Here is a 25,527-nt window from a genome sequence, read left to right as displayed (position 1 = left end):
AAAAAATATTCTTAAAACATTACGAGCCTTCAAAAAATATTTTTAAAACTTCACGACCTTTCAAAAAACATTAAAAATATCCACGACTCTTAAAAAAAGTTTAAAAAATCAACGACACTTCAAAAAATATTTTATTTTAAATATTAAAAATATATTTTAAAAAATCCACGACCCTTCAAAAATTTTTGTAAAAGTCCACGAGACTTCAAAGTCATTTTTAAAACTCCACGAGCCTTCAAAAATATTTTTAAAAATCCACAAGCCTTCAAAGTCATTTTTAAAACTCCACGAGCCTTCAAAAATATTTTTAAAAATCCACAAGCCTTCAACAATTTTTTTTAAAACTCCACGAGCCTTCAAAAATATTTTTAAAAATCCACGAGCCTTCAAAAATATTTTCAAAAATCCACGGGCCTTCAAAAAATATTTTTAAAAATCCACGGGCCTTCAAAAATATTGTTAAAACTCCACGAGCCTTCAAAAATTTTTTTTAAAACTCCACGAGCCTTACAAAAATATTTTTAAAACTCCACGAGCCTTCAAAAAATATTTAAAAAAATCTACGAGCCCTCAAAAAATATTCTTAAAACATTACGAGCCTTCAAAAAATATTTTCAAACCTTCACGACCCTTTACAAAATTTTAAAAATTTTTAAGACTCGTAGATGACTCTTAAAAAATGTTTTAAGAAATCTACAACCATTAGCAAGGTATTTAAAAAAATCAACGACCCTTCAAAAAATATTTTAAAAAAGCCACGACCCTTCAAACATTTTTTAAAAAAGCCACTTTTAAAAAAATTCACAAGCCTTTAGAAAATATTTATAAAAAATCCACGACTCTTCAAAAATTATTTAAAAAAGCCACTTCCCTCTAAAAAATATTAAATAAAATTTAAATAAAAATTTACGACCTTTCAACAAATATTTTTTATAATCACAATATATGTATTTAAAAAAATCCACAATCCTTAAAAAAAATATTTTAAAAATGCACAATCCTTCAAAATGTGTTTTTAAAAATCCACGAGCCTTCAAAAATATTTTTAAAAATCCACTACCCCTCAAAAAATGTTTTTAAAAATCCACGACCTTTCAACACATATTGTAAAAAATGAATGACCCTTCAAAAGATATTATAACATAATATGTTTAATATAATATGCTTACAAAAATTGACGGCCCTTGGTTGATTCTAAAAAATATGTTTACAAAAATCCACGACATTTGGTTGACTTTAGAAATATCTTTAAAAAATCCACGACCTTTAGTTGACCTTTGAAAATATTTTTAAAAAATCCACAACATTTGGTTGACCCTTAAAAATATTTTTAAAAAATCCACAACATTTGGTTGACGCTTAAAATGTTTGTAAACACTCCACGACCTTTGGTTAACAGATAAAAATATTTTTAAAAGGTTCACGACCTTTGTATGACCATTAAAAATATTTGTAAAAATTCCACGACCTTTCTTTGACCCTTAAAAATATTTTTTTAAATCAAACGACTTAGAAATATTTTTTATAAAATCCTCGAGCTTTGTTTGACCCTTAAAATGTTTTTAAGAAATCCTCGACCTTTGGTTGAACTTTAAACATATTTTTAACAAATCCATGACCTTTGGTTGATCCTTAAAAATATTTTTAAAAAAATTCACGACCTTTGGTTGGCCCTTAAAAATCCACGACCCTTCAAAAGATATTTTAAAAATCCACAACCTTTAAAAATATTTTAAAAATACCACGGCCCTTCGAAATATATCTTAAAAAAACACGACCTTTAATAAAATATTTTAAAAAATTCATGGCCATTCAAAATTTTTTTTAATTCCACAGCCCTTCAAGAAGCATATTTTAAAAAATTTACGACCCTTTACAAATATTTTTAAAAGCCCACGATTTTCCAAAAAATATTTTAATAAATTTCCGAGCACCCCCAAAAAATATTAAAAAATCAACGAGCCTTCCAAAATATTTTAAAAAATCCACGACCTTTAAAAAATATTTTAAAAAATTCACAGCCCTTCAAAAATATTTGTAAAAATCCACGACGCACAGTGGATCCACTTGTATGGAGAAAGTGGCCAAAAATATTTAGAGTGTAAAAATCAAGCCAATACGCCGGTTACAGCTTTGTGCTGCTGCGAAGAGTGTTTTAAAAAACCACGAGCGTAACATTCTCCCCCCTTTCCCCTCTGGAGGGGGAAATCGCTAAGAATTGTTTTATGCTGGTACTACAAAATGACATGAACAAAGGACCCGATTATCTTAATATGCAAAAATAGGCTTGGGGAAACAAAAAAATCTCCAAAACAACATAAAATCCAATAAATTTAGCGGATTAAAAAAAATCAACATTTTTGTCTGAAAATTGGTAAAATTTTTAATATAGATCTTATAGCGTTCTTCCTGGAAGGCACGTACCGCCAACGTAAGACAAATGAGGAAGAAGATTTCATAATCTTGCCACTGATACCAATTATGTTAATGTACGTGGTCAGATAACAGAGATACACGCTAATATATCCATAGAAACCCTATTCTAGGGCAGCTTTAGTCAGCGGCCTACCATTTATAGTCTGGGACTCGAAGGTAGCTGATTTTAATACTGAATAATCTTAAACCCATGAACTACTTTGGAAAATTATTACCGAGGTGGGCACTGGTGGGCATCATGACTAAAACCTTAGGTCAAATTTAAGTATATGATCGAATTGGCATTACAAAATACACTGAGAAAATATGCAGCTAACTAGAATTCCACAACACGCTAAAACTCTATTTTTTGATGAAAATTATGCTGTTACCTCCTCCTTTGAAATCCACTATAATATTTTGCTATACGTATTAGTTTCGCGATATTTTGAATATATTTACTTGCACTTAAAATATAGGTTGTACTCGCAACAAAAAATATTAGTCAAATGTTCCGACTTTTCAAGCTATTCTTAAGAAGATCGCGTTCGAATGAAACAAAAATTTATATATTTTTAAAAAGGTCCATGTCATAACTGTCAGAGGTGCCAGATGTTGTACCAAAATTTTGACATTAATTTTTTTATTTTTGGCCAATGGGTGGATCCGCTGTGCGACGCCCCTCAAATATTTTAAAGAATCCACGACTCTTAAAAAACATTTTAAAAAATCCAAAACCCTTAAAAAATATTAAAAAAAAATCACGAACCCTTAAAAAATTTATAAAAAAATTCACGACCCTACGAAAAGATTTTAAAAATCCGCGACCTTAAAAAAATATTTTAAAAAATCCAAGACCCTTCAAAAATATTTTAAAAAATCTACGACCCTTCAAAAAATATTTAAATTATCGCCGACCTTTGAAAAAAAATATTAAACAACCACGACCCTTCAAAAGATATTTAAAAAAACCACGACCCTTCAAAAATCTTTCAAAAAATCCACGACCCTTTAAAAACATATTTTTTAAAAATATTGAAATGCCCATTAACATTTTCTTTAAATCCACTACTCTTCAAAAATATTTTTAAAAATCCATTTCCCTTCAATAATATTTTTTAAAATCTATTACCCTTCAGAAATATTTTTGAAAATTCCGCGACCTTTCAAAAAATATTTTTAAAAATCCACGACCCTTCAGAAATATTTAAAAAATTCACGGCCCTTCAATAAAAATATTTTAAAAAATCCACGACCCCCCAAAAATATTTTAAAGAATCCACGACTCTTCAAAAAATATTTTAAGAAATCCAAGGCCCTTAAAGAATATTTAAAAAACCCAAGAACCTTAAAAAAATATTTAGAAAAAAATCCACGACCCTTCAAAAATATTTTAAAGAATCCACGACCCTTCACAAGGAAAATATTTTAAGAAATCCGCGACCTTCAAAAAATTTTTAAAAATATCCAAGACCTTTCAAAAATATTTTAAAAAATCTACGACCCTTCAAAAAGTATAATCCGCGACCTTTAAAAAAAACATTTAAAAAACCACGACCCTTAAAAAAATATTTAAAAAAAACACGACCCTTAAAAAAATATTTAAAAAAACCACGACCCCTCAAAACTATTTCAAAAAATCCACGACCCTTGAAAAACATATTTTTTAAAAATATGTAAATACCCATCAACATTTTCTTTAAATCCACTACTCTTCAAAAATATTTTTGAAAATCCATTTCCCTTCAATAATATTTTTTAAAATCTATTACCCTTCAGAAATATATTTGGGAATTCCGCGACCCTGCAAAAACTATTTTTGAAAATTCCGCGACCCTTCAAAAACTTTTTTTTATAAAATTCACGACCCTTCAATGGTCCTCAAAAACTATTTTTATAAAATCCACGACCCTTCAATGGTCCTCAAAAACTATTTTTAAAAATCCACGACCCTTCAATGGTCCTCAAAAACTATTTTTAAAAACCCACGACACTTCAATGGTCCTCAAAAACTATTTTTAAAAATCCACGACCCATCAATGGTCCTCAAAAACTATTTTTAAAAATCCACGGCCCGTCAATTGTCTTCTAAAAATATCAACGAACTTCATTGGCCCTCAAAAACTATTTTTAAAATATTCAGAAATATTTTTGAAAATTCCGCGACCCTTCAAAAACTATTTTTAAAAATCCACGACCCTTCAATGGTCCTCAAAAACTATTTTTAAAAATCCACGACCCTTCAATGGTCCTCAAAAACTATTTTTAAAAATCCACGACCCTTCAATGGTCCTCAAAAACTATTTTTAAAAATCCACGACCCTTCAATGGTCCTCAAAAACTATTTTTAAAAATCCACGACCCTTCAATGGTCCTCAAAAACTATTTTTAAAAATCCACGACCCTTCAATGGTCCTCAAAAACTATTTTTAAAAATCCACGACCCTTCAATGGTCCTCAAAAACTATTTTTAAAAATCCACGACCCTTCAATGGTCCTCAAAAACTATTTTTAAAAATCCACGACCCTTCAATGGTCCTCAAAAACTATTTTTAAAAATCCACGACCCATCAATGGTCCTCAAAAACTATTTTTAAAAATCCACGACCCTTCAATGGTCCTCAAAAACTATTTTTAAAAATCCACGACCCTTCAATGGTCCTCAAAAACTATTTTTAAAAATCCACGACCCTTCAATGGTCCTCAAAAACTATTTTTAAAAATCCACGACCCATCAATGGTCCTCAAAAACTATTTTTAAAAATCCACGACCCTTCAATGGTCCTCAAAAACTATTTTTAAAAATCCACGACCCATCAATTGTCCTCAAAAACTATTTTTAAAAATCCACGACCCTTCAATGGTCCTCAAAAACTATTTTTAAAAATCCACGACCCATCAATGGTCCTCAAAAACTATTTTTAAAAATCCACGACCCTTCAATGGTCCTCAAAAACTATTTTTAAAAATCCACGACCCTTCAATGGTCCTCAAAAACTATTTTTAAAAATCCACGACCCTTCAATGGTCCTCAAAAACTATTTTTAAAAATCCACGACCCTTCAATGGTCCTACAAAACAGTTTTTAAAAATCCACGACCTTTCAATGGTCCTACAAAACTATTTTTAAAAATCCACGACCCTTCAATGGTCCTACAAAACAATTTTTAAAAATCCACGACCCTTCAATGGTCCTACAAAACTATTTTTAAAAATCCACGAACCTTCAAAACTATTTTTATTTTTAGAATATCCACGACTCATTATTGGCACTCAAAAAATATTTTTAAAAATCCACGACCATTCAATGGTCCTCAAAAAATGTTTATAAAAATCCACGACCATTCAATGGTCCTCAAAAAATGTTTATAAAAATCCACGACCATTCAATGGTCCTCAAAAAATTTTTATAAAAATCCACGACCATTCAATGGTCCTCAAAAAATATTTTTAAAAATCCACGACCTCAAACATTGTTTATTAAAATCCACGACCCTTCGGTCCTCAAAAACTATTTTTTTTTTTTTTGTTTTTGAAAGCCCACGAACCTTCAATGGTCCCTAAAAAATATATTTAAAAATCCTCAAAACTAAAAAATAATTTTAAAATCAAAAACAATCTGAAAATGTTCCCCTGATCAACCTGCCATAAATCGCTCTAATTAATTTCCGATCTAAAGAATTGGTTTTCAAATTTTACCACTTCATGGAACTCTAATCCGCTACATTTGGCTTAAGCCAATTAGTGAAGCGAATTTAATTTCCATTGGATTTACCTAAGAAAATTAGTTTTCCTTTTAGAAAATATTAGGAATTTTATTTACCCTTCGCAAAAATCCAAGAATATTTGAGAAAAATTGTCCGTAAAACTACCTATACCCAAAAAATAATAATTGTTACGTCTACCTTACATTTACGTTACAATAACCCAACGTGTCCTTTCCTATGGCTGCCAAAATTCCATAAAATTTCTACGCTTTCTGTGCAAAATTCACTCTCCTCTCTCTCTATACATTTGCCATTTATTTACCTTCGCGTTTCTCGATCTCCTTGGCAAATATGACACCTCAGTTTTTGTTCTCATTATCCTACCACAATACAGCAACACGTGAATATTCCGCTTTGTTGTTGTTTATCATTACCTTAATTAGCATTTTGTCAGATTTCCATGGTATTTTCTTAACACTTTCTTCACCCTTTTTTTGTTTTCAAACGCAAATGTAACACCTCAATTACCTAACAAACATAGGCTGATGGATTGCCTGCCTGCTGCCAACCCAACCAACCTTCCGCAATACAAAGTGTTGTTGCAAAAGAGGAAGAATACAAATAAATATTTTGAAAACAACACTTTCGTCATGGTGCGCTGGGCGCTCATCGTCGTTTATGTTAAATTCACACCCATGTCTAAAAAAACATTAAACAGCGAGCAGCGCATTACCTCCAAAACCTAACCTCACATTATATTACACAAAATCTCATTATTTAAAGTGTCACTGTTGCATTACACCACCCCCAACCACGCACACCCAAGATAATGTCTCAATCAACAGGTTGTGTTTTCCGTCAGTGGTTATGCCACCCCATCCATTTATCTTCCTTGCCTTGTTCTTGGGGCCACTTACCCCAACCGTGTAACTAAAACTAACGATCAAATGCAGCCATGAACAACAATTGCACTTGAAAGTTCCTTTCCCTTTCATCAGCTGACACTAATTTGTTGTGGTTGTTGTTATTGTTGAAACCATTTGATTTTGTTTATTGTTGCAACAAAGTTAAGTGGATTAGATGTGGCAGAGCTTATTTGTTGATTGATAGTGACGCATAAACTATTGATTGCAGGTTTCACAAAGGTCGTGGATTTTTTTAAAAATATTTTTAAGGGTCAAACAAAGGTTCTGGATTTTTTAAAAATCGTTGTAAGGACCAACCAAAAGTCGTGGATTTTTTTAAAATATTTTTAAGGGTCAACCAAAGCTCGTGGATTTTTTTAAAATATTTTTAAGGGTCAACCAAAGCTCGTGGATTTTTTTAAATATTTTTAAGGGTCAACCAAAGCTCGTGGATTTTTTTTAAATATTTTTAAGGGTCAAACAAAGGTCGTGGATTTTTTAAAAATATTTTTAAGGGTCAAATAAAGGTCGTGGATTTTTTAAAAATATGTTTGAGGGTCAAACAAAGGTCGTGGATTTTTTAAAAATATATTTAAGGGTCAAACAAAGGTCGTGGATTTTTTAAAAATATTTTTAAGGGTCAAACAAAGGTCGTGGATTTTTTAAAAATATTTTTAAGAGTCAAACAAAGGTCGTGGATTTTTTAAAAATATTTTTAAGGGTCAAACAAAGGTCGTGGATTTTTTAAAATTTTATTTAAGGGTCAAACAAAGGTCGTGGATTTTTTAAAAATATTTTTAAGGGTCAAACAAAGGTCGTGGATTTTTTAAAAATATTTTTAAGGGTCAACCAAAGCTCGTGGATTTTTTAAAAATATTTTTAAGGGTCAACCAAAGCTCGTGGATTTTTTAAAAATATTTTTAAGGTTCAACCAAAGCTCGTGGATTTTTTAAAAATATTTTTAAGGGTCAACCAAAGCTCGTGGATTTTTTAAAAATATTTTTAAGGGTCAACCAAAGCTCGTGGATTTTTTAGAAATATTTTTAAGGGTCAACCAAAGCTTGTAGATTTTTTAAAAATATTTTTAAGGGTCAACAAAAGCTTGTGGATTTTTTAAAAATATTTTTAAGGTTCAACCAAAGCTCGTGGATTTTTTAAAAATATTTTTAGGGGTCAACAAAAGCTTGTGGATTTTTTAAAAATATTTTTAAGGTTCAACCAAAGCTCGTGGATTTTTTAAAAATATTTTTAAGGGTCAACCAAAGCTCGTGGATTTTTTAAAAATATTTTTAAGGGTCAACCAAAGCTCATGGATTTTTTAAAATATTTTTAAGGGTCAACCAAAGCTCGTGGATTTTTTAAAAATGTTTTTAAGGGTCAACCAAAGCTCGTGGATTTTTTTAAAATATTTTTAAGGGTCAACCAAAGCTCGTGGATTTTTTAAAAATATTTTTTAAGGGTCAACCAAAGCTCGTGGATTTTTAAAAAATATCTGTAAGGCTCAAACAAAGGACGTGGATTTGTTAAAAATATTTATAGTGCCATCGAAAGGTCATGCATTTTTTAAAAATATTTGAAGGGTCAAACAAAAGTCGTGGATATTTTAAAAATATTTTTAAGGGTCAACCAAAGCTCGTGGATTTTTTAAAAATATTTTTAAGGGTCAACCAAAGCTCGTGGATTTTTTAAAAATATTTTTAAGGGTCAACCAAAGTTCGTGGATTTTTTAAAAATATTTTTAAGGGTCAACCAAAGCTCCTGGATTTTTTAAAAATATTTTTAAGGGTCAACCAAAGCTCCTGGATTTTTTAAAAATATTTTTAAGGTTCAACCAAAGCTCGTGGATTTTTTTAAAAATATTTTTAAGGGTCAACTAAAGCTCGTCGATTTTTTAAAAATATTTTTTAAGGGTCAACCAAAGGACGTGGATTTTTTAAAAATATTTTTTAAGGGTCAACCAAAGCTCGTGGATTTTTTAAAAATATTTTTAAGGGTCAACCAAAGCTCGTGGATTTTTAAAAAATATTTTTAAGGGTCAACCGAAGATCGTGGGTTGTATAAAAATATTTTTAAGGGTCAACCAAAGCTCGTGGATTTTTTAAAAATATTTTTAAGAGTCAACCAAAGCTCGTGGATTTTTTAAAAATATTTTTAAGGGTCAACCAAAGCTCGTGGATTTTTTAAATATATTTTTAAGGGTCAACCAAAGCTCGTAAATTTTTTAAAAATATTTTTAAGGGTCAACCAAAGCTCGTAAATTTTTTAAAAATATTTTTAAGGATCAACCAAAGCTCGTGGATTTTTTTAAAATATTTTTAAGGGTCAACCATATTTTTAAGGCCATCCAAGGCTCGTGGATTTTTAAAGAAATATTTTTAAGGCCACCCAAGGCTCGTGGATTTTTAAAAAAAATATTTTTAAGGGTCAACCTTATTTTTAAGGCCACCCAAGGCTCGTGGATTTTTAAAAAAAATATTTTTAAGGGTCAACCATATTTTTAAGGCCACCCAAGGCTCGTGGATTTTTAAAAAAAAATTTTTTAAGGCCACCCAAGGCTCGTGGATTTTTAAAAAAAAATTTTTTAAGGCCACCCAAGGCTCGTGGATTTTTTAAAAAAATATTTTTAAGGGTCAACCAAAGCTGGTGGATTTTTTAAAAATATTTTTAAGGGTCAACCATATTTTTAGGGCCATCCAAGGCTCGTGGATTTTTAAAGAAATATTTTTAAGGTCAACCAAAGCTCGTGAATTTTTTAAAAATATTTTTAAGGGTCAACCAAAGCTCGTAGATTTTTTAAAAATATTTTTAAGGGTCAACCAAAGCTCGTAGATTTTTTAAAAATATTTTTAAGGGTCAACCATATTTTTAAGGCAATCCAAGGCTCGTGGATTTCTAAAGAAATATTTTCAAGGCCATCCAAGGCTCGTTCATTCTTAAAAAAAAAGTTTTTTCATCATCAATTGTTATTGGCAACACCTTACAATTACATCTTCAAGTTCATTATCTGTACAGTACATCACGTAATTTGGCCGTTATTCCACTATTGGTTTTTGGCTTAGCTGCTGACAAACTTCTAAACTAAATACTCAGCACGTAACGTACAATTTGAAAATGTTTATATTAAATAAAATATTTTTATTTAATTTTAATTTATAAAAAAAATTATTTTTTTAAAGTCCAAAAACTAAATAATTAATTTTTCTATCTTTTTTATTTTCAGGTATGTTGCAAAATAATTTTTAAATTTAAATAAAAATATATTATTGAATGTAAGTAAATTAATTGTTTATTAATGAAGGCCTTCCTTAAGTACAGCATGATAAATTATCCGCGTTATTTGGATAACATAGATACATAAATCCCAAGTGGACCAAAATTCAAGGAACGCCATCTGTTGTCATATTTTTTTAGAATATAACCCGCCAATCTTTAAGCTTCTTTTTCGAATTGAAGAACTTTTTACGCACAAAAAGCTTTTTCCCGACCTCCCTTCTCTTATTTGCATTTCATTTGACATTCTTTATGTTGCCATGACATTTAACTGTCATTTCATTATGTTTACCAAATTCAAAATAATTAAAAGCTCTTCGGGCCATCACCGCAGAGAGCAGCGAGAGTAAGAGAGAACCTAACTGAACTAGGGGTGGTGGTGTTGCCGTCGTTGTCCTTACCCAACAAAAGGACAATAACAACAAATGCAACAATCAGAACACATCAGAAACTGAACCAAACCTTTACATTACATATTTGATAAAGTTTCGTAGTTACGAGCGGCGGGCAGATGGAAAAAAATCTAAAGGAAAAATTAGTTTAAAAAACAACAACAAAAAACTGCAGCAACAAACAACAACAACGGCATAGAGTAAAAGGAAAAACTTTAACGTTGATTTTAAGTTGGTCGCTACGACGATTAGTTGCTTGCTTCAATGGTTAGTTAGTTATTCCGTGTTCCGTATTCCCTTTTCTGTGTCTGTGTGTCTGTGGCATAAGAAGTGTGCCGCCCCATATACACACACAATCGTACACACATTACGGTAACAATTGTGTGAGCGCGCCCCTCCACCAACCAACCAAACAAGCCAACCATCAACAGCACCACCAGCAGGCAGCAGCAGCAGAGTGGTTGCTTGGTTGGTGTTCTTTCTGTGTTCAGTGTTGAAGGTATCTATCATAACGAAGAAAATGGAAAATTTGTGCTAAAAGGAAAATTTCCAAATAAATTAAAAATATTAATAATGTGAATATTTCAAAGCATAACTTTGGGCGAAAAGAAAATTTTGAAATTTATTTAAATGCCACAAAAAAGTACCCTAAACCTTTAAAAGTGCAAACGGATGGGCAAAGATTTTAATCTCTACATAGTGTACGTGTGTGTAAAATAAAACCAACGGAAAAAAATCTGTGTGTAACTCCAAAAAGTATACTATGATTTATGAAAACCCATAAATTATAGTACAAAAATGAAAAAGTAAAACAAAACATATGTGAGCCAAAAAAGGAAAAAGTGCCAAAATATTCTTGGATCCCCATTACTTTTCATTTAAATTATCTTACTGTCCATTTCCTTTTTAGCTTTTTTGTTTTTCGTTGAAATCATTTCCGTTTTTTTGTTTCACTTAGGAAAGTGTTTTTGAAATGTGATTTTATCATCTAATAGAAATTTGCGTGACTTTTGGCAATAATTAATATGGAATACTTCATCATCATCACTACGTTTGAATGTCGACATTCCATTCTTGTCGTGACAATTTACTACAAAACTCTCGCTCTCTCTCACTACCCAACGTTCGTCCGTTCGCAGGATATACACATGTACAACATGAATATATAGTGCATTATATTTGCCATTAGGGATAATCAAATGAAATTACCGTGCGTGCGTGTATACTCTCCCGCGTGTGACAGTTTTTTCTGTGGACCTTTTAAGGTCAAACTCTAAGGGAAATAAAGTAGCAATTCGTTGATTTGCCACCTGCCACCTGCAGAGTTTTCTTGTAATCTAAGATTTTTATAGTTAACAGTTTGTTAAAACTTTCATTTGCCAAAGTGTGTAATCAACAATCGCCGCCCAGTTTTAATTAGATTAACAATAAAAATTTGAGTTTCTAGTGAAAATCTCTCCATGCTCTCTTTACCAGCGGTTTATATGGTGATTTTTCTCTGTTTTGCTTTAACAGATATATTGTTTATACTACATGGGTAAAATTATGCACTTTAATAAATTGTCTACATTATTTGGATAACGTAGATACATTATCCACGTTTTTTCGGATAATGTAGATACATTATTCTCGTTACTTGGATAACGTAGATAGTCTGTCTACGCCATTTGGATAACGTAGATACATTATCCACGTTATCTGGATAACATAGATACATTATCTATGTTTTTGGATGACATAGATATATTATCAGTGTTGGTTAAATACAGTAGATAAAAATCTACATTGCTTAGATAAAGTAGATACATTATCCACTTTATTTGGATAAGGTAGATAGATTATATACATATGTAACTTGGATAACGTAGATACCCTCAAGGCATTTGGATGATGAAGATACATTATGCATGATATATGTTTTTGTATAATGTAGATACATTATCTATGTTTTTAAATAATGTATATACATTATTCAAGTTATTTGGATGACAGCGGAATTTATCCACGTTATTTGAAAAACCTAGATACATTATCCACGCTATTTGGTTAATGTAGATACATTATCCATATTATTTTAATAAAGTAGATACATTATCCACTTTATCGGGATAACGTAGATACATTATCCACATTATCCACGTTATCTGGATAACGTAGATACATTATCCACGTTGTATGGATTACACAGATACATTATCTATGCTATTTAGAGAACGTAGATACATTGTCCACAATATTAAGATAACGTAGATACATTATCCACATTATTTTAATAACGTAGATACATTATCCACTTTATCTGGATAACGTAGATACATTATCGACGTTACCTAGATAACGCAGATACATTATATACATTATTTGGATAACGTAGATACATTATCCACGTTATTTGGATAATGTAGATACATTATCCACATTATTTGGATAACGTAGATACATTATCCGCATTATACGAATAACGTAGATACATTACCCACGTTATTTGGATAATGTAGATGCATTACCCACGTTATTTGGATAATGTAGATACATTATTCACTTTATCTGGATAACGTAGATACATTATTCACTTTATCTGGATAACGTAGATACATTATCCACTTGATCTGGATACGGTAGATACATTCTCCTCGTTATCTGGATTACGTATATACATTATTCACCTTATCTGGATAACGTAGATACATTATCCACATTATTTGGATAACGTAGATACATTATCCACATTATTTGAATAACGCAGGTACATTATCCACGTTATTTGGATAATGTAGATACATTATTCACTATATCTGGATAACAAAATACATTATCCACGTCATCTGGATAACGTAGATACATTTTCCACATAATTTTAATAACGTAGATACATTATTCACTTTATCTGGATAACGTAGGTACATTTTCCACATAATTTTGATAACGTAGATACATTATTCACTTTATCTGGATAACGTAGATACATTATCCACGTTATCTGGATAACGTAGATACATTGTACACTTTATCTGGATAATGTAGATACATTATCCACATTATTTTGATAACGTAGATACATTATTTATCTGGATAACAAAATACATTATCCACGTCATCTGGATAACGTAGATACATTTTCCACATAATTTTGATAACGTAGATACATTATTCACTTTATCTGGATAACGTAGATACATTATCCACGTTATCTGGATAACGTAGATACATTGTACACTTTATCTGGATAATGTAGATACATTATCCACATTATTTTGATAACGTAGATACATTATTCATTTTATCTGGATAACGTAGATACATAATCCACGTTATCTGGATAACGTAGATACATTATCCGCGTTATCGAGATAATGTATATCCATTATACAAGTTATACAGATAATTTTTGACAACGTAGATACATTGTACACTTTATCTGGATAACGTAGATACATTCTACACGTCATCTGGATTACGTAGATACATTATCCATATTATTTTGATAACGTAGATACATTATTCATTTTATCTGGATAACGTAGATACATAATCCACGTTATATGGATAACGCAGATACATTATCCACATTATTTGGATAACGAATATACATTATCCACATTATTTTGATAACGTCGATACATTATCCACTTTACCTGGATAAGGTAGATACATTATCCACGTTATATGGATAACGCAGATACATTATCCACGTTATATGGATAACGCAGATACATTATCCACGTTATCTGGATAACGTAGATACATTATTTACATTATTTGGATAACGTAGATACATTATCCACGTTATTTGGATAATGTATATACACTATCCACATTATTTGGATAACGTAGATACATTATCCACTTTATATGGATAACGTATATACATTCTACACGTCATCTGGATTACGTAGATACATTATCCACATTATTTTGATAACGTAGATACATTATTCATTTTATCTGGATAACGTAGATACATAATCCACGTTATCTGGATAACGTAGATACATTATCCACGATATTTGGATAATGTAGATACATTATCTACGTTATTAGGATAATGTGGATACATTATCCACGTTATCTAGATGATGTATATCCATTATACAAGTTATACAGATAATGTAAATTATTTTGACCACGTAGATACATTGCACACTTTATCTGGATAACGTAGATACATTATCCACATTATTTGGATAACGAATATACATTATCCACATTATTTTGATAACGTCGATACATTATCCACTTTACCTGGATAAGGTAGATACACTATCCACGTTATATGGATAACGCAGATACATTATCCACGTTATCTGGATAACGTAGATACATTATTTACATTATCCACGTTATTTGGATAATGTATACATTATCCACGTTATCTAGATGATGTATATCCATTATCCAAGTTATACAGATAATGTAAATTATTTTGACCACGTAGATACATTGTACACTTTATCTGGATAACGTAGATAGATTATCCACTTTATCTGGATAACGTAGATACATTATCCACATTATTTTGATAACGTAGATACATTATTCACTTAGTCTGGATAACGTAGATGCATTATCCACTTTATCTGGATAATGTATTACATTATTATTTTGATAACGTAGATACATTATTCATTTATCTGGATAACGTAGATACATTACCCACGTTATATGGATAACGCAGACACATTATCCACGTTATCTGGATTACGTAGATACATTATCCACATTATTTTGATAACGTAGATACATTATTCACTTTATCTGGATAACATAGATACATTATCCTTATTATTTAGATAACGTAGATACATTTTCCATGTTATTTGGATAATGTAGATACATTATCTACATTATTTGGATAACGTACATGCATTATCCACTTTATCTGGATAACGTAGATACATTCTCCACGTTATCTGGATTACGTAGATATATTATCCACATTATTTTGATAACGTAGACATATTATCCACTTTATCTGGATAACGTAGATACATTATCCACTTTATCTGGATTATGTAGATACATTTTTCACATTATTTGAATAACGTAGATACATTATCCACTTTATCTGGATTATGTAGATACATTTTTCACATTATTTTGATAACATTATTTGAATAACGTAGATACATTATCCATGTTATCTGGATTACGTAGATGCATTATCCACTTTATCTGGATAACTTAGATACATTCTACACGTTATCTGGATTACGTAGATACATTATTCACTATATCTGGATAACGTAGATACTTTATCCACGTTATCTGGATAACATAGATACATTAACCACATTAATTTGGATCACGTAGATACATTATCCACGTTATTTGGATAATGCAGATACATTATCTACGTTATCTGGATAATGTATATCCATTATACAAGTTATACAGATAATGTAAATTTTTTGACAACGTAAATACATTGTACACTTTATCTGGATAACGTAGATGCATTGTCCACATTATTTGGATATCGTAGATACACTATCCACATTATTTGGATAACGTAGATACATTATCCACATTATTTGGATAACGTAGATACATTATCCACATTATTTGTGTAACGAATATACATTATCCACATTATTTTGATAACGTAGATACATTATCCACCATATTTGGATAACGTAGATAGATTATCCACGTTATTTGGTTAACGTAGATACATTATCTGTGCTATTTAGATAACGTTAATACATTATCCATAACGTTTGGTTATAACAGATACATTATATACGATATTGGGATAACGTATAAACATTATCCACGTTATTTAGATAAAGTGGTTACATTATCCACTTTATCTGGATAACGTAGATAAATCGTTATGTGAATAACGTAGATACATTATCAACGTTATTTGGGCAATGTTGTTATCGGCGAATGATACGTTCGCGACCATTCCGTTTCCGGCACTTTACTCTAACCTCCTTCACTTCTCTTTACCCACCATGAAACTTTTGCTCTCTTTTTCCCCCTGATTAGCTTGTTAGCCACAATTTCGACCCCTGACTTTTACAAAAGTATATTAACCCCATTATGAATTATTAGCCCTCATTGTCTGTTCTCTCCCTCCTCCTTTGACGACGACAACCATACTTTTTTTTCTTCCCAATGGTCATAACCGCATTTACTACTGCTTTTATTATAATTATTATTACTTCATTCTTCGCTTAATTAATTTGTTCGTGTTCTATCTTTGTGTCTGTTTTTTATGAAATTTCTATGAAAAAGGAAAACTAGAAAAAAGCTGGCAAAAATAGAAAAAGGTGATTCTTGGTGGAAAATGTTAGAAATAGTTCGCTTGGCGTCCAGTTAAAGTGCAAATTTAATTGAATAAAACTACCAGCTAATTGGAGAATGAATTGTGAAAGAGGAAAGAAGAAAAAATTCATATTTTTATTTCTAATTCAACAAACCACTCTCCGCACCTGTTTTGGTCTTTATGAAAGTATAGTCATGAAAGCGGGAGAGGGAACAGTAGTGGTTAAAGGGGAGTTTTTTTTCATGATTTCTAAGAGTGAAGGACAAACATGTTTAATGTTGTTGTTGCAAATAATAAAACCGATAATAATCCCGAGCGCAATAACTCTTACACGAATGAACAGATCTTTGAAGATAAGACAGTCCCATCTGTTCGTATTTTCAATGTCTCTTCATACCATACTGCCACCTTTCCGTCACAGGGAAACATCTCATGCAAGTGGTTGCAAAATGGTGCGAGACTATGCTTTGGAACTACAGTTCCATTCTTTTTGTTGAAGACTTCCATAAGGTGGAGTATTTAAAAAATGTTTAAAGGTGTTAGAAGGTAAAATTGAGGGTAAATGTGTTTCATATTCCAAATATTGCCTATTAGTTGAACGAAATTATGGAGTTTCAGTACTCCCCAGTGCCATCTGTGTGCCACCAGAAAACGTTCTATCTATATACTTGCATAATGGTGAAGAACCTTGCTAAATGCAATGTAGACATAACCTCAAGAGTTATCTGCCCATTATGGTCCCCTTTCGGGTTCGGGTTTACTATTTCTGGAAGACGCAGAAGATGTTGAAACTGAAGAGCAGAATATCCAAGTGAATATTCAGCGCTACAACATGTCGGGGCGACATCTGCACGTCACTTTAAAATAACCATCACTATTGTCAAACGTATTTTGAGAGCCTATTTCCTACCAGAGTAGTTGGATAATGATGAAGAACCTTGCTAAATTTGAGGTTGACAACCACAGCAGTTCTTAAAAACGGAAGATGTTCCAATCCAAGTTTCTGTGACTTCCTGAATAAATGTTTTTTTTTTTAATCCACGCTTCTTTGGCTTGTAGAAAAATTATTTGTTTAAAAAATCCAAATCCACAGAGAAAATATTTGTTGGCTTCTTGATAAAATATTTTTTTTAAATCCGCATTTCTGTCGCTTCTGGAAAAAATATTCTTTAAATAAATCCACGTTTCTGCGGCTTCTTGAAAAAATATTTTTTAAAAAAATCCACGTTTCTGTGGCTTGAAAAATATTTTTTTAAAAAAATCCACGTTTCTGTGGCTTGAAAAATATTTTTTTAAAAAATCCAAGTTTTCTGTGGCTTGAAAAATATTTTTAAAAAAATCTACGTTTTCGTGGCTTGAAAAATATTTTTTAAAAAAAAATCCACGTTTTTGTGGCTTGAAAAATATTTTTGTTAAAAAATCCACGTTTCTGTGGCTTGAAAAATATTTTTGTTAAAAAATCCACGTTTCTGTGGCTTGAAAAATATTTTTGTTAAAAAATCCACGTTTCTGTGGCTTGAAAAATATTTTTGTTAAAAAATCCACGTTTCTGTGGCTTGAAAAATATTTTTGTTAAAAAATCCACGTTTCTGTGGCTTGAAAAATATTTTTGTTAAAAAATCCACGTTTCTGTGGCTTGAAAAATATTTTTGTTAAAAAATCCACGATTCTGTGGCTTGAAAAATATTTTTATAACAAATCCACGATTCTGTGGCTTGAAAAATATTTTTTAAAAAAATCCACGTTTCTGTTGTTTGACAAATATTTTTAAAAAAATCTACGCTTCTGTGGCTTGAAAAATATTTTTTAAAAAAATCCACGTTTCTGTGGCTTGAAAAATATTTTTTAAAAAAATCCACGTTTCTGTGGCTTGAAAAATTTTTTTTTAAAAAATCCACGTTTCTGTGGCTTGAAAAATATTTTTGTTAAAAAATCCACGTTTCTGTGGCTTGAAAAATATTTTTTAAAAAAAATCCACGTTTCTGTGGCTTGAAAAATTTTTTTGTTAAAAAATCCACGTTTCTGTGGCTTGAAAAAAATATTTTTTAAAAAAATCCACGTTTCTGTGGCTTGAAAAAAATATTTTTTTTTAAAAATCCACGTTTCTGTGGCTTGAAAAAATAATTTTTTTTTTTAAAAAATCGTCGTTTCCGTGGCTTGAAAAAATATTTTTTAAAAGATCCACGTTTCAGTGGCTTGAAAAAATATTTTTTTTTTAAAAATCCACGTTTCTGTGGCTTGAAAAAAAATTTTTTTTTTTAAATCCACGTTTCTGTGGCTTCTTAAAAAAATATATTTTTTTTAAATCCACGTTTCTGTGGCTTCTTAAAAAAATATTTTTTTTAAATCCACGTTTCTGTGGCTTCTTAAAAAAATATTTTTTTTTAAATCCACGTTTCTGTGGCTGGAAAAATAATTTTTTAAGATGCCACTGAAACGTGGATTTAAAAAAAATATTTTTTTAAGAAATCCACGTTTCTGTGGCTTGAAAAAAATATTTTTTTAAAAAATCCAAATTTCTGTGGCTATTTGAAAAATATTTTTTTTTTTTAAAAATCTACGTTTTGTGTGGCTTCTTGAAACTTAACAAAATATTGTTTTAAAAAATCCACGTTTCTGTGGCTTCTGTAAAAAATATTTTTTGAAAGAATTCACGAAAAAATCTTTTTTTTTTAAATACTTGTTTCTGTGGCTTCTTTAAAAAACTATTTTTTTTAAACAAAATCCTCGTTTCTATGCCTTCTTGAAAAAATATTTTTTGAAAAAATCCACGATTTTTTTTTTTAAATACTCGTTCCTGTGGCTTCTTGAAAATATTTTTTTTTTTTAAAAATCCACATTTCTGTGGCTTCTTAAAAATACATTTTTTTAAAAAAAATCCACATTTCTGTGGCTTCTTAAAAATATATTTTTTGAAAAATCCACATTTCTGTGGCTTCTTAATTTTTTTTAAATCCACGTTTCTGTGGCTTCTTGAAAAAATAATTTTTTAAAAAGTCCACATTTCTGTGGCTTCTTAAAAAATATTTTTTAAAGAATCCACGTTTATGCGGCTTTTTAAAAAAATATATTTTTAAAATCCAAATTTCTATGGCTTCTTGAAAAATATTTTTTGAATCCACATTACTGTGGCTTCTTCAAAAAATATTTTTTCAAAAAATCTACGCTTTGAAAAAGCGTTTTTTATGTAAATTCACGTTTCTGTGGCTTCTTGAAAATATTTTTTTCAAAAATCCACGACTGTGAGGTTTTTTGAAAAAATATTTCTTAAGGAAACACCATCATATTTACACAGAATACATTTGCGAATTGTCACCTGCTACAACGCGTCGAAGCGCCATCTGCATGTCATTTGAAAGTAACCATAATCTTTACCGAGTTTTGTAGTGAATAGGGTTGCCATTTTTTCGTAGTAGGGATTTTTTGTGATATTTTATTTTCTTCTCTTTCGAGTTTAGGGTAGCATATGATGCTGGTACGTAGTTGGTCTATTTACAGAAAGCTTTATAAGAAAACCCCTGTATAGTCTTCTCAGAAATTTGTATATTAAACGAACTGTTATCGAGGAAGCGAGAGTATGAAAAAGAACTATACACCTTTGAAAAAATCTGGCCATGACATTAATTCTATAATATATCAATTCTAGATTACATTAAAGCAAACTATATCCTATAATGAGTTTAAAATGGTTGTGTTAAGTTCAAATTAAAAACAAAAAAATCCTAAAGATATTCTTAAGAAATGAGCAAAAAATCAAAACTTGAAATAAATTCCTTCAAATAAAATCTAAAAGAAAAATAATTTAAAATGGCAAAATATCGTAAAGCAAAACACAGTGCAAACTGTCAACAATAATGTGACGACGTTACTTCAACCACTAATTAATACAATAATACACAATCAATCAAAACAACAACAACAACACAGGGTGTTGCGGAGCAACACAAACAGCAGCGCACAAAACCCTTAAACACAAATTATGTTGGAATGTAAACAGGTAATTGTTCTTGTTATTGTTTTAAAAAAAGTAATTTAAATATTCGTCTCTAATTTATTCAAGAAGCTAAGCCAAATTGTTAGTTGTCTATGGAGACAAATTGTTTTTAATTATTATAAATTATAATAACCTTGACATTTTTAGTTATGATCAGGCAAAGCAAACGGCCGCTTTCCGACCATACGAACTAAAGAATTTTTGCAAAGCCGCAAATTTTTTGTATAATCATTTGCATTTCTTATAAAACTATGTATGTGTATTGTAATTGTCAATATTATTGTGTTTCGGTGGTTGTGTTTTTTTGCTGTTTGGGGTTTTATGCCGTTTTTGCCATTCTTGTCGTGTGACTTTCCTCTGTCCCCTTCTTTTATTATTTTATAATCCAAAATGCCACTCACTATAAAACTATTTCACTTGACGTCAGTTAGTACAACGTTTGTTTTCTTTTTGTATTGTATCACACAAATTATGGAATTTTTCCCTTGGGAGAAGGGGGAAAACCTCCCCCTTTACATTATTTTCTTATGAGCTTACCTTCAGTTTTATTCAACACACACAAAAAATGTCATTGGCATTGGGCTTATATGAAATGTTAGCGAAGAGGGTTAAGATTTTTGATAGCGAAACGCAACAAAGCTGCAGTTTTATTTGAAATACATTCATATTTAATATTAGAATAGGATGGAAAGAAAGAAAGAAATTTTTTTTGACTAATAAGGAAATGACTCTTGAAAAGCTACACTACGTCATCCACTAATCCGTTGAGGAAGGCACAGGACATTTCTTAGTAGTAAATGAAGTATGTAATATTGTCATACAAACTACACCCGGTAATGAGTGTACCAAGCCAACATATGTTATGATATTATCCATAAAATGTTTAATATTTTATTAATAATCTCGAGAATGGTTTCGTTGATACTCTCTACTTGAAATCACGAAATGGTGAAATGCCACCTAATGGCAACATTGATCCAAACACAGGGTATTTCAGAGTGATGTCATTTCATATGATTCGGTGACTCCGTTAATGGAGAAAACTTGTGTATGTGCAGAGGTGAAGGTCTTCGCTAACAACAATAATGCGATCTATTCACTATAGATGGCATTTCTTCCAATGAAGTCACCCCGCTTACCAGGTCCATGAAAAAAATATTCTTGGAAAAAATCCACGCTTCCGTGATTTCTAGAAAATAAATTTAAAAAATATTCTTGAAAAAAAAAAATCACCCTTCCGTGATTTCTTGAAAAATATTTTAAAAAATATTCTTGAAAAAAATCCGCGCTTGAAAAAGATTATAAAAAATGTTCTTGAAAAATATATAGCAGGTACTATGAAAAAATATTTTTTAAAAAAATTGACGTTTAGTTGGTTCTTTGGAAAATTTTTTTTAAAAATTTCACCTTTAGTTGGTTCTTTGAAAAAAAAATATATTTTTTTAAATCCACGTTTCTGAAGTTTCTTGAAATTTTTTTTTTTAATTCACGTTTCTGAGGTTTCTCGAAAAAATATTTTTTTTTTTTAAATCCACGTTTAGTTGGTTCTTTAAAAAAATATTTTTTTAATAAAATCAACATTTGGTTCTTTGGAAAAATATTTTTTAATAATTGCTTCTTTGAAAAAAAATTTATTTAAACAAACCAACTTTTATTTCTTTGAACAAATATTTTTCAAAAACTCCACGATTAGTTGGTTTTTTATTTTTATTTTTAAATCTACGCTTAGATGGTTCTTTGAATAAATATTTTTTAAATCTACGGTTAGATGGTTCTTTGAATAAATATTTTTTAAAAAATCTACGCTTAGTTGGTTCTTTGATTTTTTTTTTAAATCCACGTTTAGTTGGTTTTTTGAAAAATATTTTTTTACAAAATCCACTTTACTTTGAAAAGTATTTTGTAAAAAATCCAGCTTATATTGGTTCAGTAAAAAAATATTTTTTTACTAAAATCAACCTTTGGTTCGTTGGAAAAATTTTTTTAGCAGTGAAGTCATGCCGCTTACAGAATCCATGAAAAAAATATTCTTGCAAAAATCGACGCTTCCATGATTTCTTGAAAAAAAAAATCCACAATTCATTGAATTCTTGAAAAATATTCTTGAAAAAAATCCACAATTCATTGATTTCTTGAAAAAATCCACGCTTCTGTGATTTCTCGAAAATTTAAAAAAAAAAAATTCACGTTTAGTTGATCCTTAAAAAAATATTTAAAATACACGTTCTTGGAAAAAGTATTTTTTTGAAAAGTTCACGTTTCTGTGGTTCTTTGAAAAATTACTTGTTAAAAAATCTACGTTTAGTTGGTTCTATGAAAATATATATATTTTTAAATCCACTTTTAGTTGGTTCTTTGAAAAATATTTTCAAAAAAATATACGTTTATTTGGTTCTTTGAAAAATTTTTCTTTAAAAAATCCACGTTTAGTTGGTTGTTTGAAAAAATATATATTTTTTTTAAATCCATGAAAAAATAATTTTTAAAAAATCCTCATTTTGTTGGTTCTTTGAAAAAATATTATTTAAAAAATTCACGTTCTAGAAAAAATATTTTTTTTAAATCCACGTTTCTGAAGTTTCTTGAATTTTTTTTTTTTTTAAATCCACGTTTCTGAGGTTTTTTTTAAATCCAAGTTTAGTTGGTTCTTTAAAAAATATTTTTTTTAATAAAATCAACATTTGGTTCTTTGGAAAAATATTTTTTAATAATTGCTTCTTTGAAAAAATATTTTTTTTAACAAACCAACCTTTATTTCTTTGAAAAAATATTTTTCGAAAAACTCCACGATTAGTTGGTTCTTTGATTTTTTTTAAATCTACGCTTAGATGGTTCTTTGAATAAATATTTTTTAGAAAATCTACGCTTAGTTGGTTTTTTGAAAAATTATTTTTTTAAAAAATCCGCGATTAGTTGGTTTTTTGAAAAATATTTTTTTTTTAAAAATCCACTTTACTTTGAAAAGTATTTTGTAAAAAATCCAGCTTTTATTGGTTCATTAAAAAAATATTTTTTTACTAAAATCAACCTTTGGTTCGTTGGAAAAATTTTTTTAGCAGTGAAGTCATGCCGCTTACAGAATCCATGAAAAAAATATTCTTGCAAAAATCGACGCTTCCATGATTTCTTGAAAAAAAAAAATCCACAATTCATTGAATTCTTGAAAAATATTCTTGAAAAAAATCCACAATTCATTGATTTCTTGAAAAAATCCACGCTTCTGTGATTTCTCGAAAATTTAAAAAAAAAAATTCACGTTTAGTTGATCCTTAAAAAAATATTTAAAATACACGTTCTTGGAAAAAGTATTTTTTTGAAAAGTTCACGTTTCTGTGGTTCTTTGAAAAATTACTTGTTAAAAAATCTACGTTTAGTTGGTTCTATGAAAATATATATATTTTTAAATCCACTTTTAGTTGGTTCTTTGAAAAATATTTTCAAAAAAATATACGTTTATTTGGTTCTTTGAAAAATTTTTCTTTAAAAAATCCACGTTTAGTTGGTTGTTTGAAAAAATATATATTTTTTTTAAATCCATGAAAAAATAATTTTTAAAAAATCCTCATTTTGTTGGTTCTTTGAAAAAATATTATTTAAAAAATCCACGTTCTGTTGGTTGTTTGAAAAATATTTTTTAACAAATCCACGTTTAGTTGGTTCTTTAAAAATATTTTTTTAAAAAATCCAGGTATAGTTGGTTCCTAGAAAAAAATATTGTAAAAAATCCCCAATTAGTTAGTTCTTTGAAAAAAATACTTGTTTAAAAAATCCACGTTTATGTAGTTGTTTGTTTAAAAAAATATTTTTAAATAATCCATGATTAGTTAGGTGGTTCTTGAAAAAATATTTAAGAAAAAAAATCCAGCTTTAGTTGATTTCTTGAAAAAATATTTAAAAAAAAATCCCCAATTAGTTGGTTCTTTGAATAAATATTTGTTTAAAAAATCCACTTTTAGTTGTTTGTTTAAAAAAAATATTTTTAAAAAATCCATGGTTAGGAGGTTCTTTGAAAAAATATTTTTAAAAAATCCATGGTTAGGAGGTTCTTTGAAAAAATATTTTTTTAAAAAATCCACGGAAACGTGTTCTTTAAAAAAAATATTTTTTAAAAGATCCATGGTCAGGAGGTTTTTTGAAAAATTTTTTTTTTTTTAAAATCCACGTTAGGTTGGTTTTTTTGAAAAAATATTTTTTTTTAAATCCACTTTCACTTGGTTTTTTGAAAAAAAAAAATAAACACGTTTCTGTGATTTCATGAAAAATATTTGAAAAAAATATTCTTAAAAAAAATTATACGCTTCGGTAGATTCTTAAAAAAAAAATATTTCAAAAAATATTCTTAAAAAATTACACTATTCTGTGGTTTCTTCAACAAATATTTAAATAATAATTTTTGATCTTTTGAAAAATATTTTTTTAGAAAATCCACGTTGATTGAAAAAATTTAAAAAAAAAATAAAAAATTTAAAAAAAAGTTTTTAAAAAATCCACGTTGATTGAGGAAATATTTTTAGAAAATCCACGTTGATTGAAGAAATATTTTTAGAAAATCCACGTTGATTGAAGAAATATT

The 25,527-nt window shown here is 29.4% G+C and overlaps 1 protein-coding gene across 32 annotated transcripts in view; it reads left to right on the top strand.

The window, feature by feature from the left end:
• LOC141393821 (uncharacterized) overlaps positions 1 to 25,527 on the top strand; it is a 501,342-nt gene that overhangs the window by 362,774 nt on the left and 113,041 nt on the right. For 2 of the 32 annotated variants that reach the window (XM_073967352.1, XM_073967360.1), the window contains exons 1-2: positions 10,712 to 10,956; positions 20,607 to 20,957. The exons of 10 other annotated variants lie outside the window; for them this stretch is intronic. In XM_073967352.1, coding sequence (XP_073823453.1) covers positions 20,940 to 20,957 — 18 coding nt within the window. In that variant the 5' untranslated portion in view covers positions 10,712 to 10,956; positions 20,607 to 20,939. Of the gene's footprint in view, positions 1 to 10,706; positions 11,496 to 20,606; positions 20,958 to 25,527 lie in introns of those variants that run through there. 20 more of the 32 variants (XM_073967351.1, XM_073967341.1, XM_073967349.1 and 17 more) reach the window with 16 other exon arrangements.

The sequence above is a fragment of the Musca autumnalis genome, unplaced genomic scaffold (assembly GCF_047663935.1).
Source record: "Musca autumnalis isolate F117 unplaced genomic scaffold, ASM4766393v1 scaffold_2, whole genome shotgun sequence".
Lineage (NCBI taxonomy): Eukaryota > Metazoa > Arthropoda > Insecta > Diptera > Muscidae > Musca > Musca autumnalis.
The sequence above is the reverse complement of the archived record's forward strand: the minus strand, read 5'-3'. Positions and strand labels throughout refer to the sequence as shown.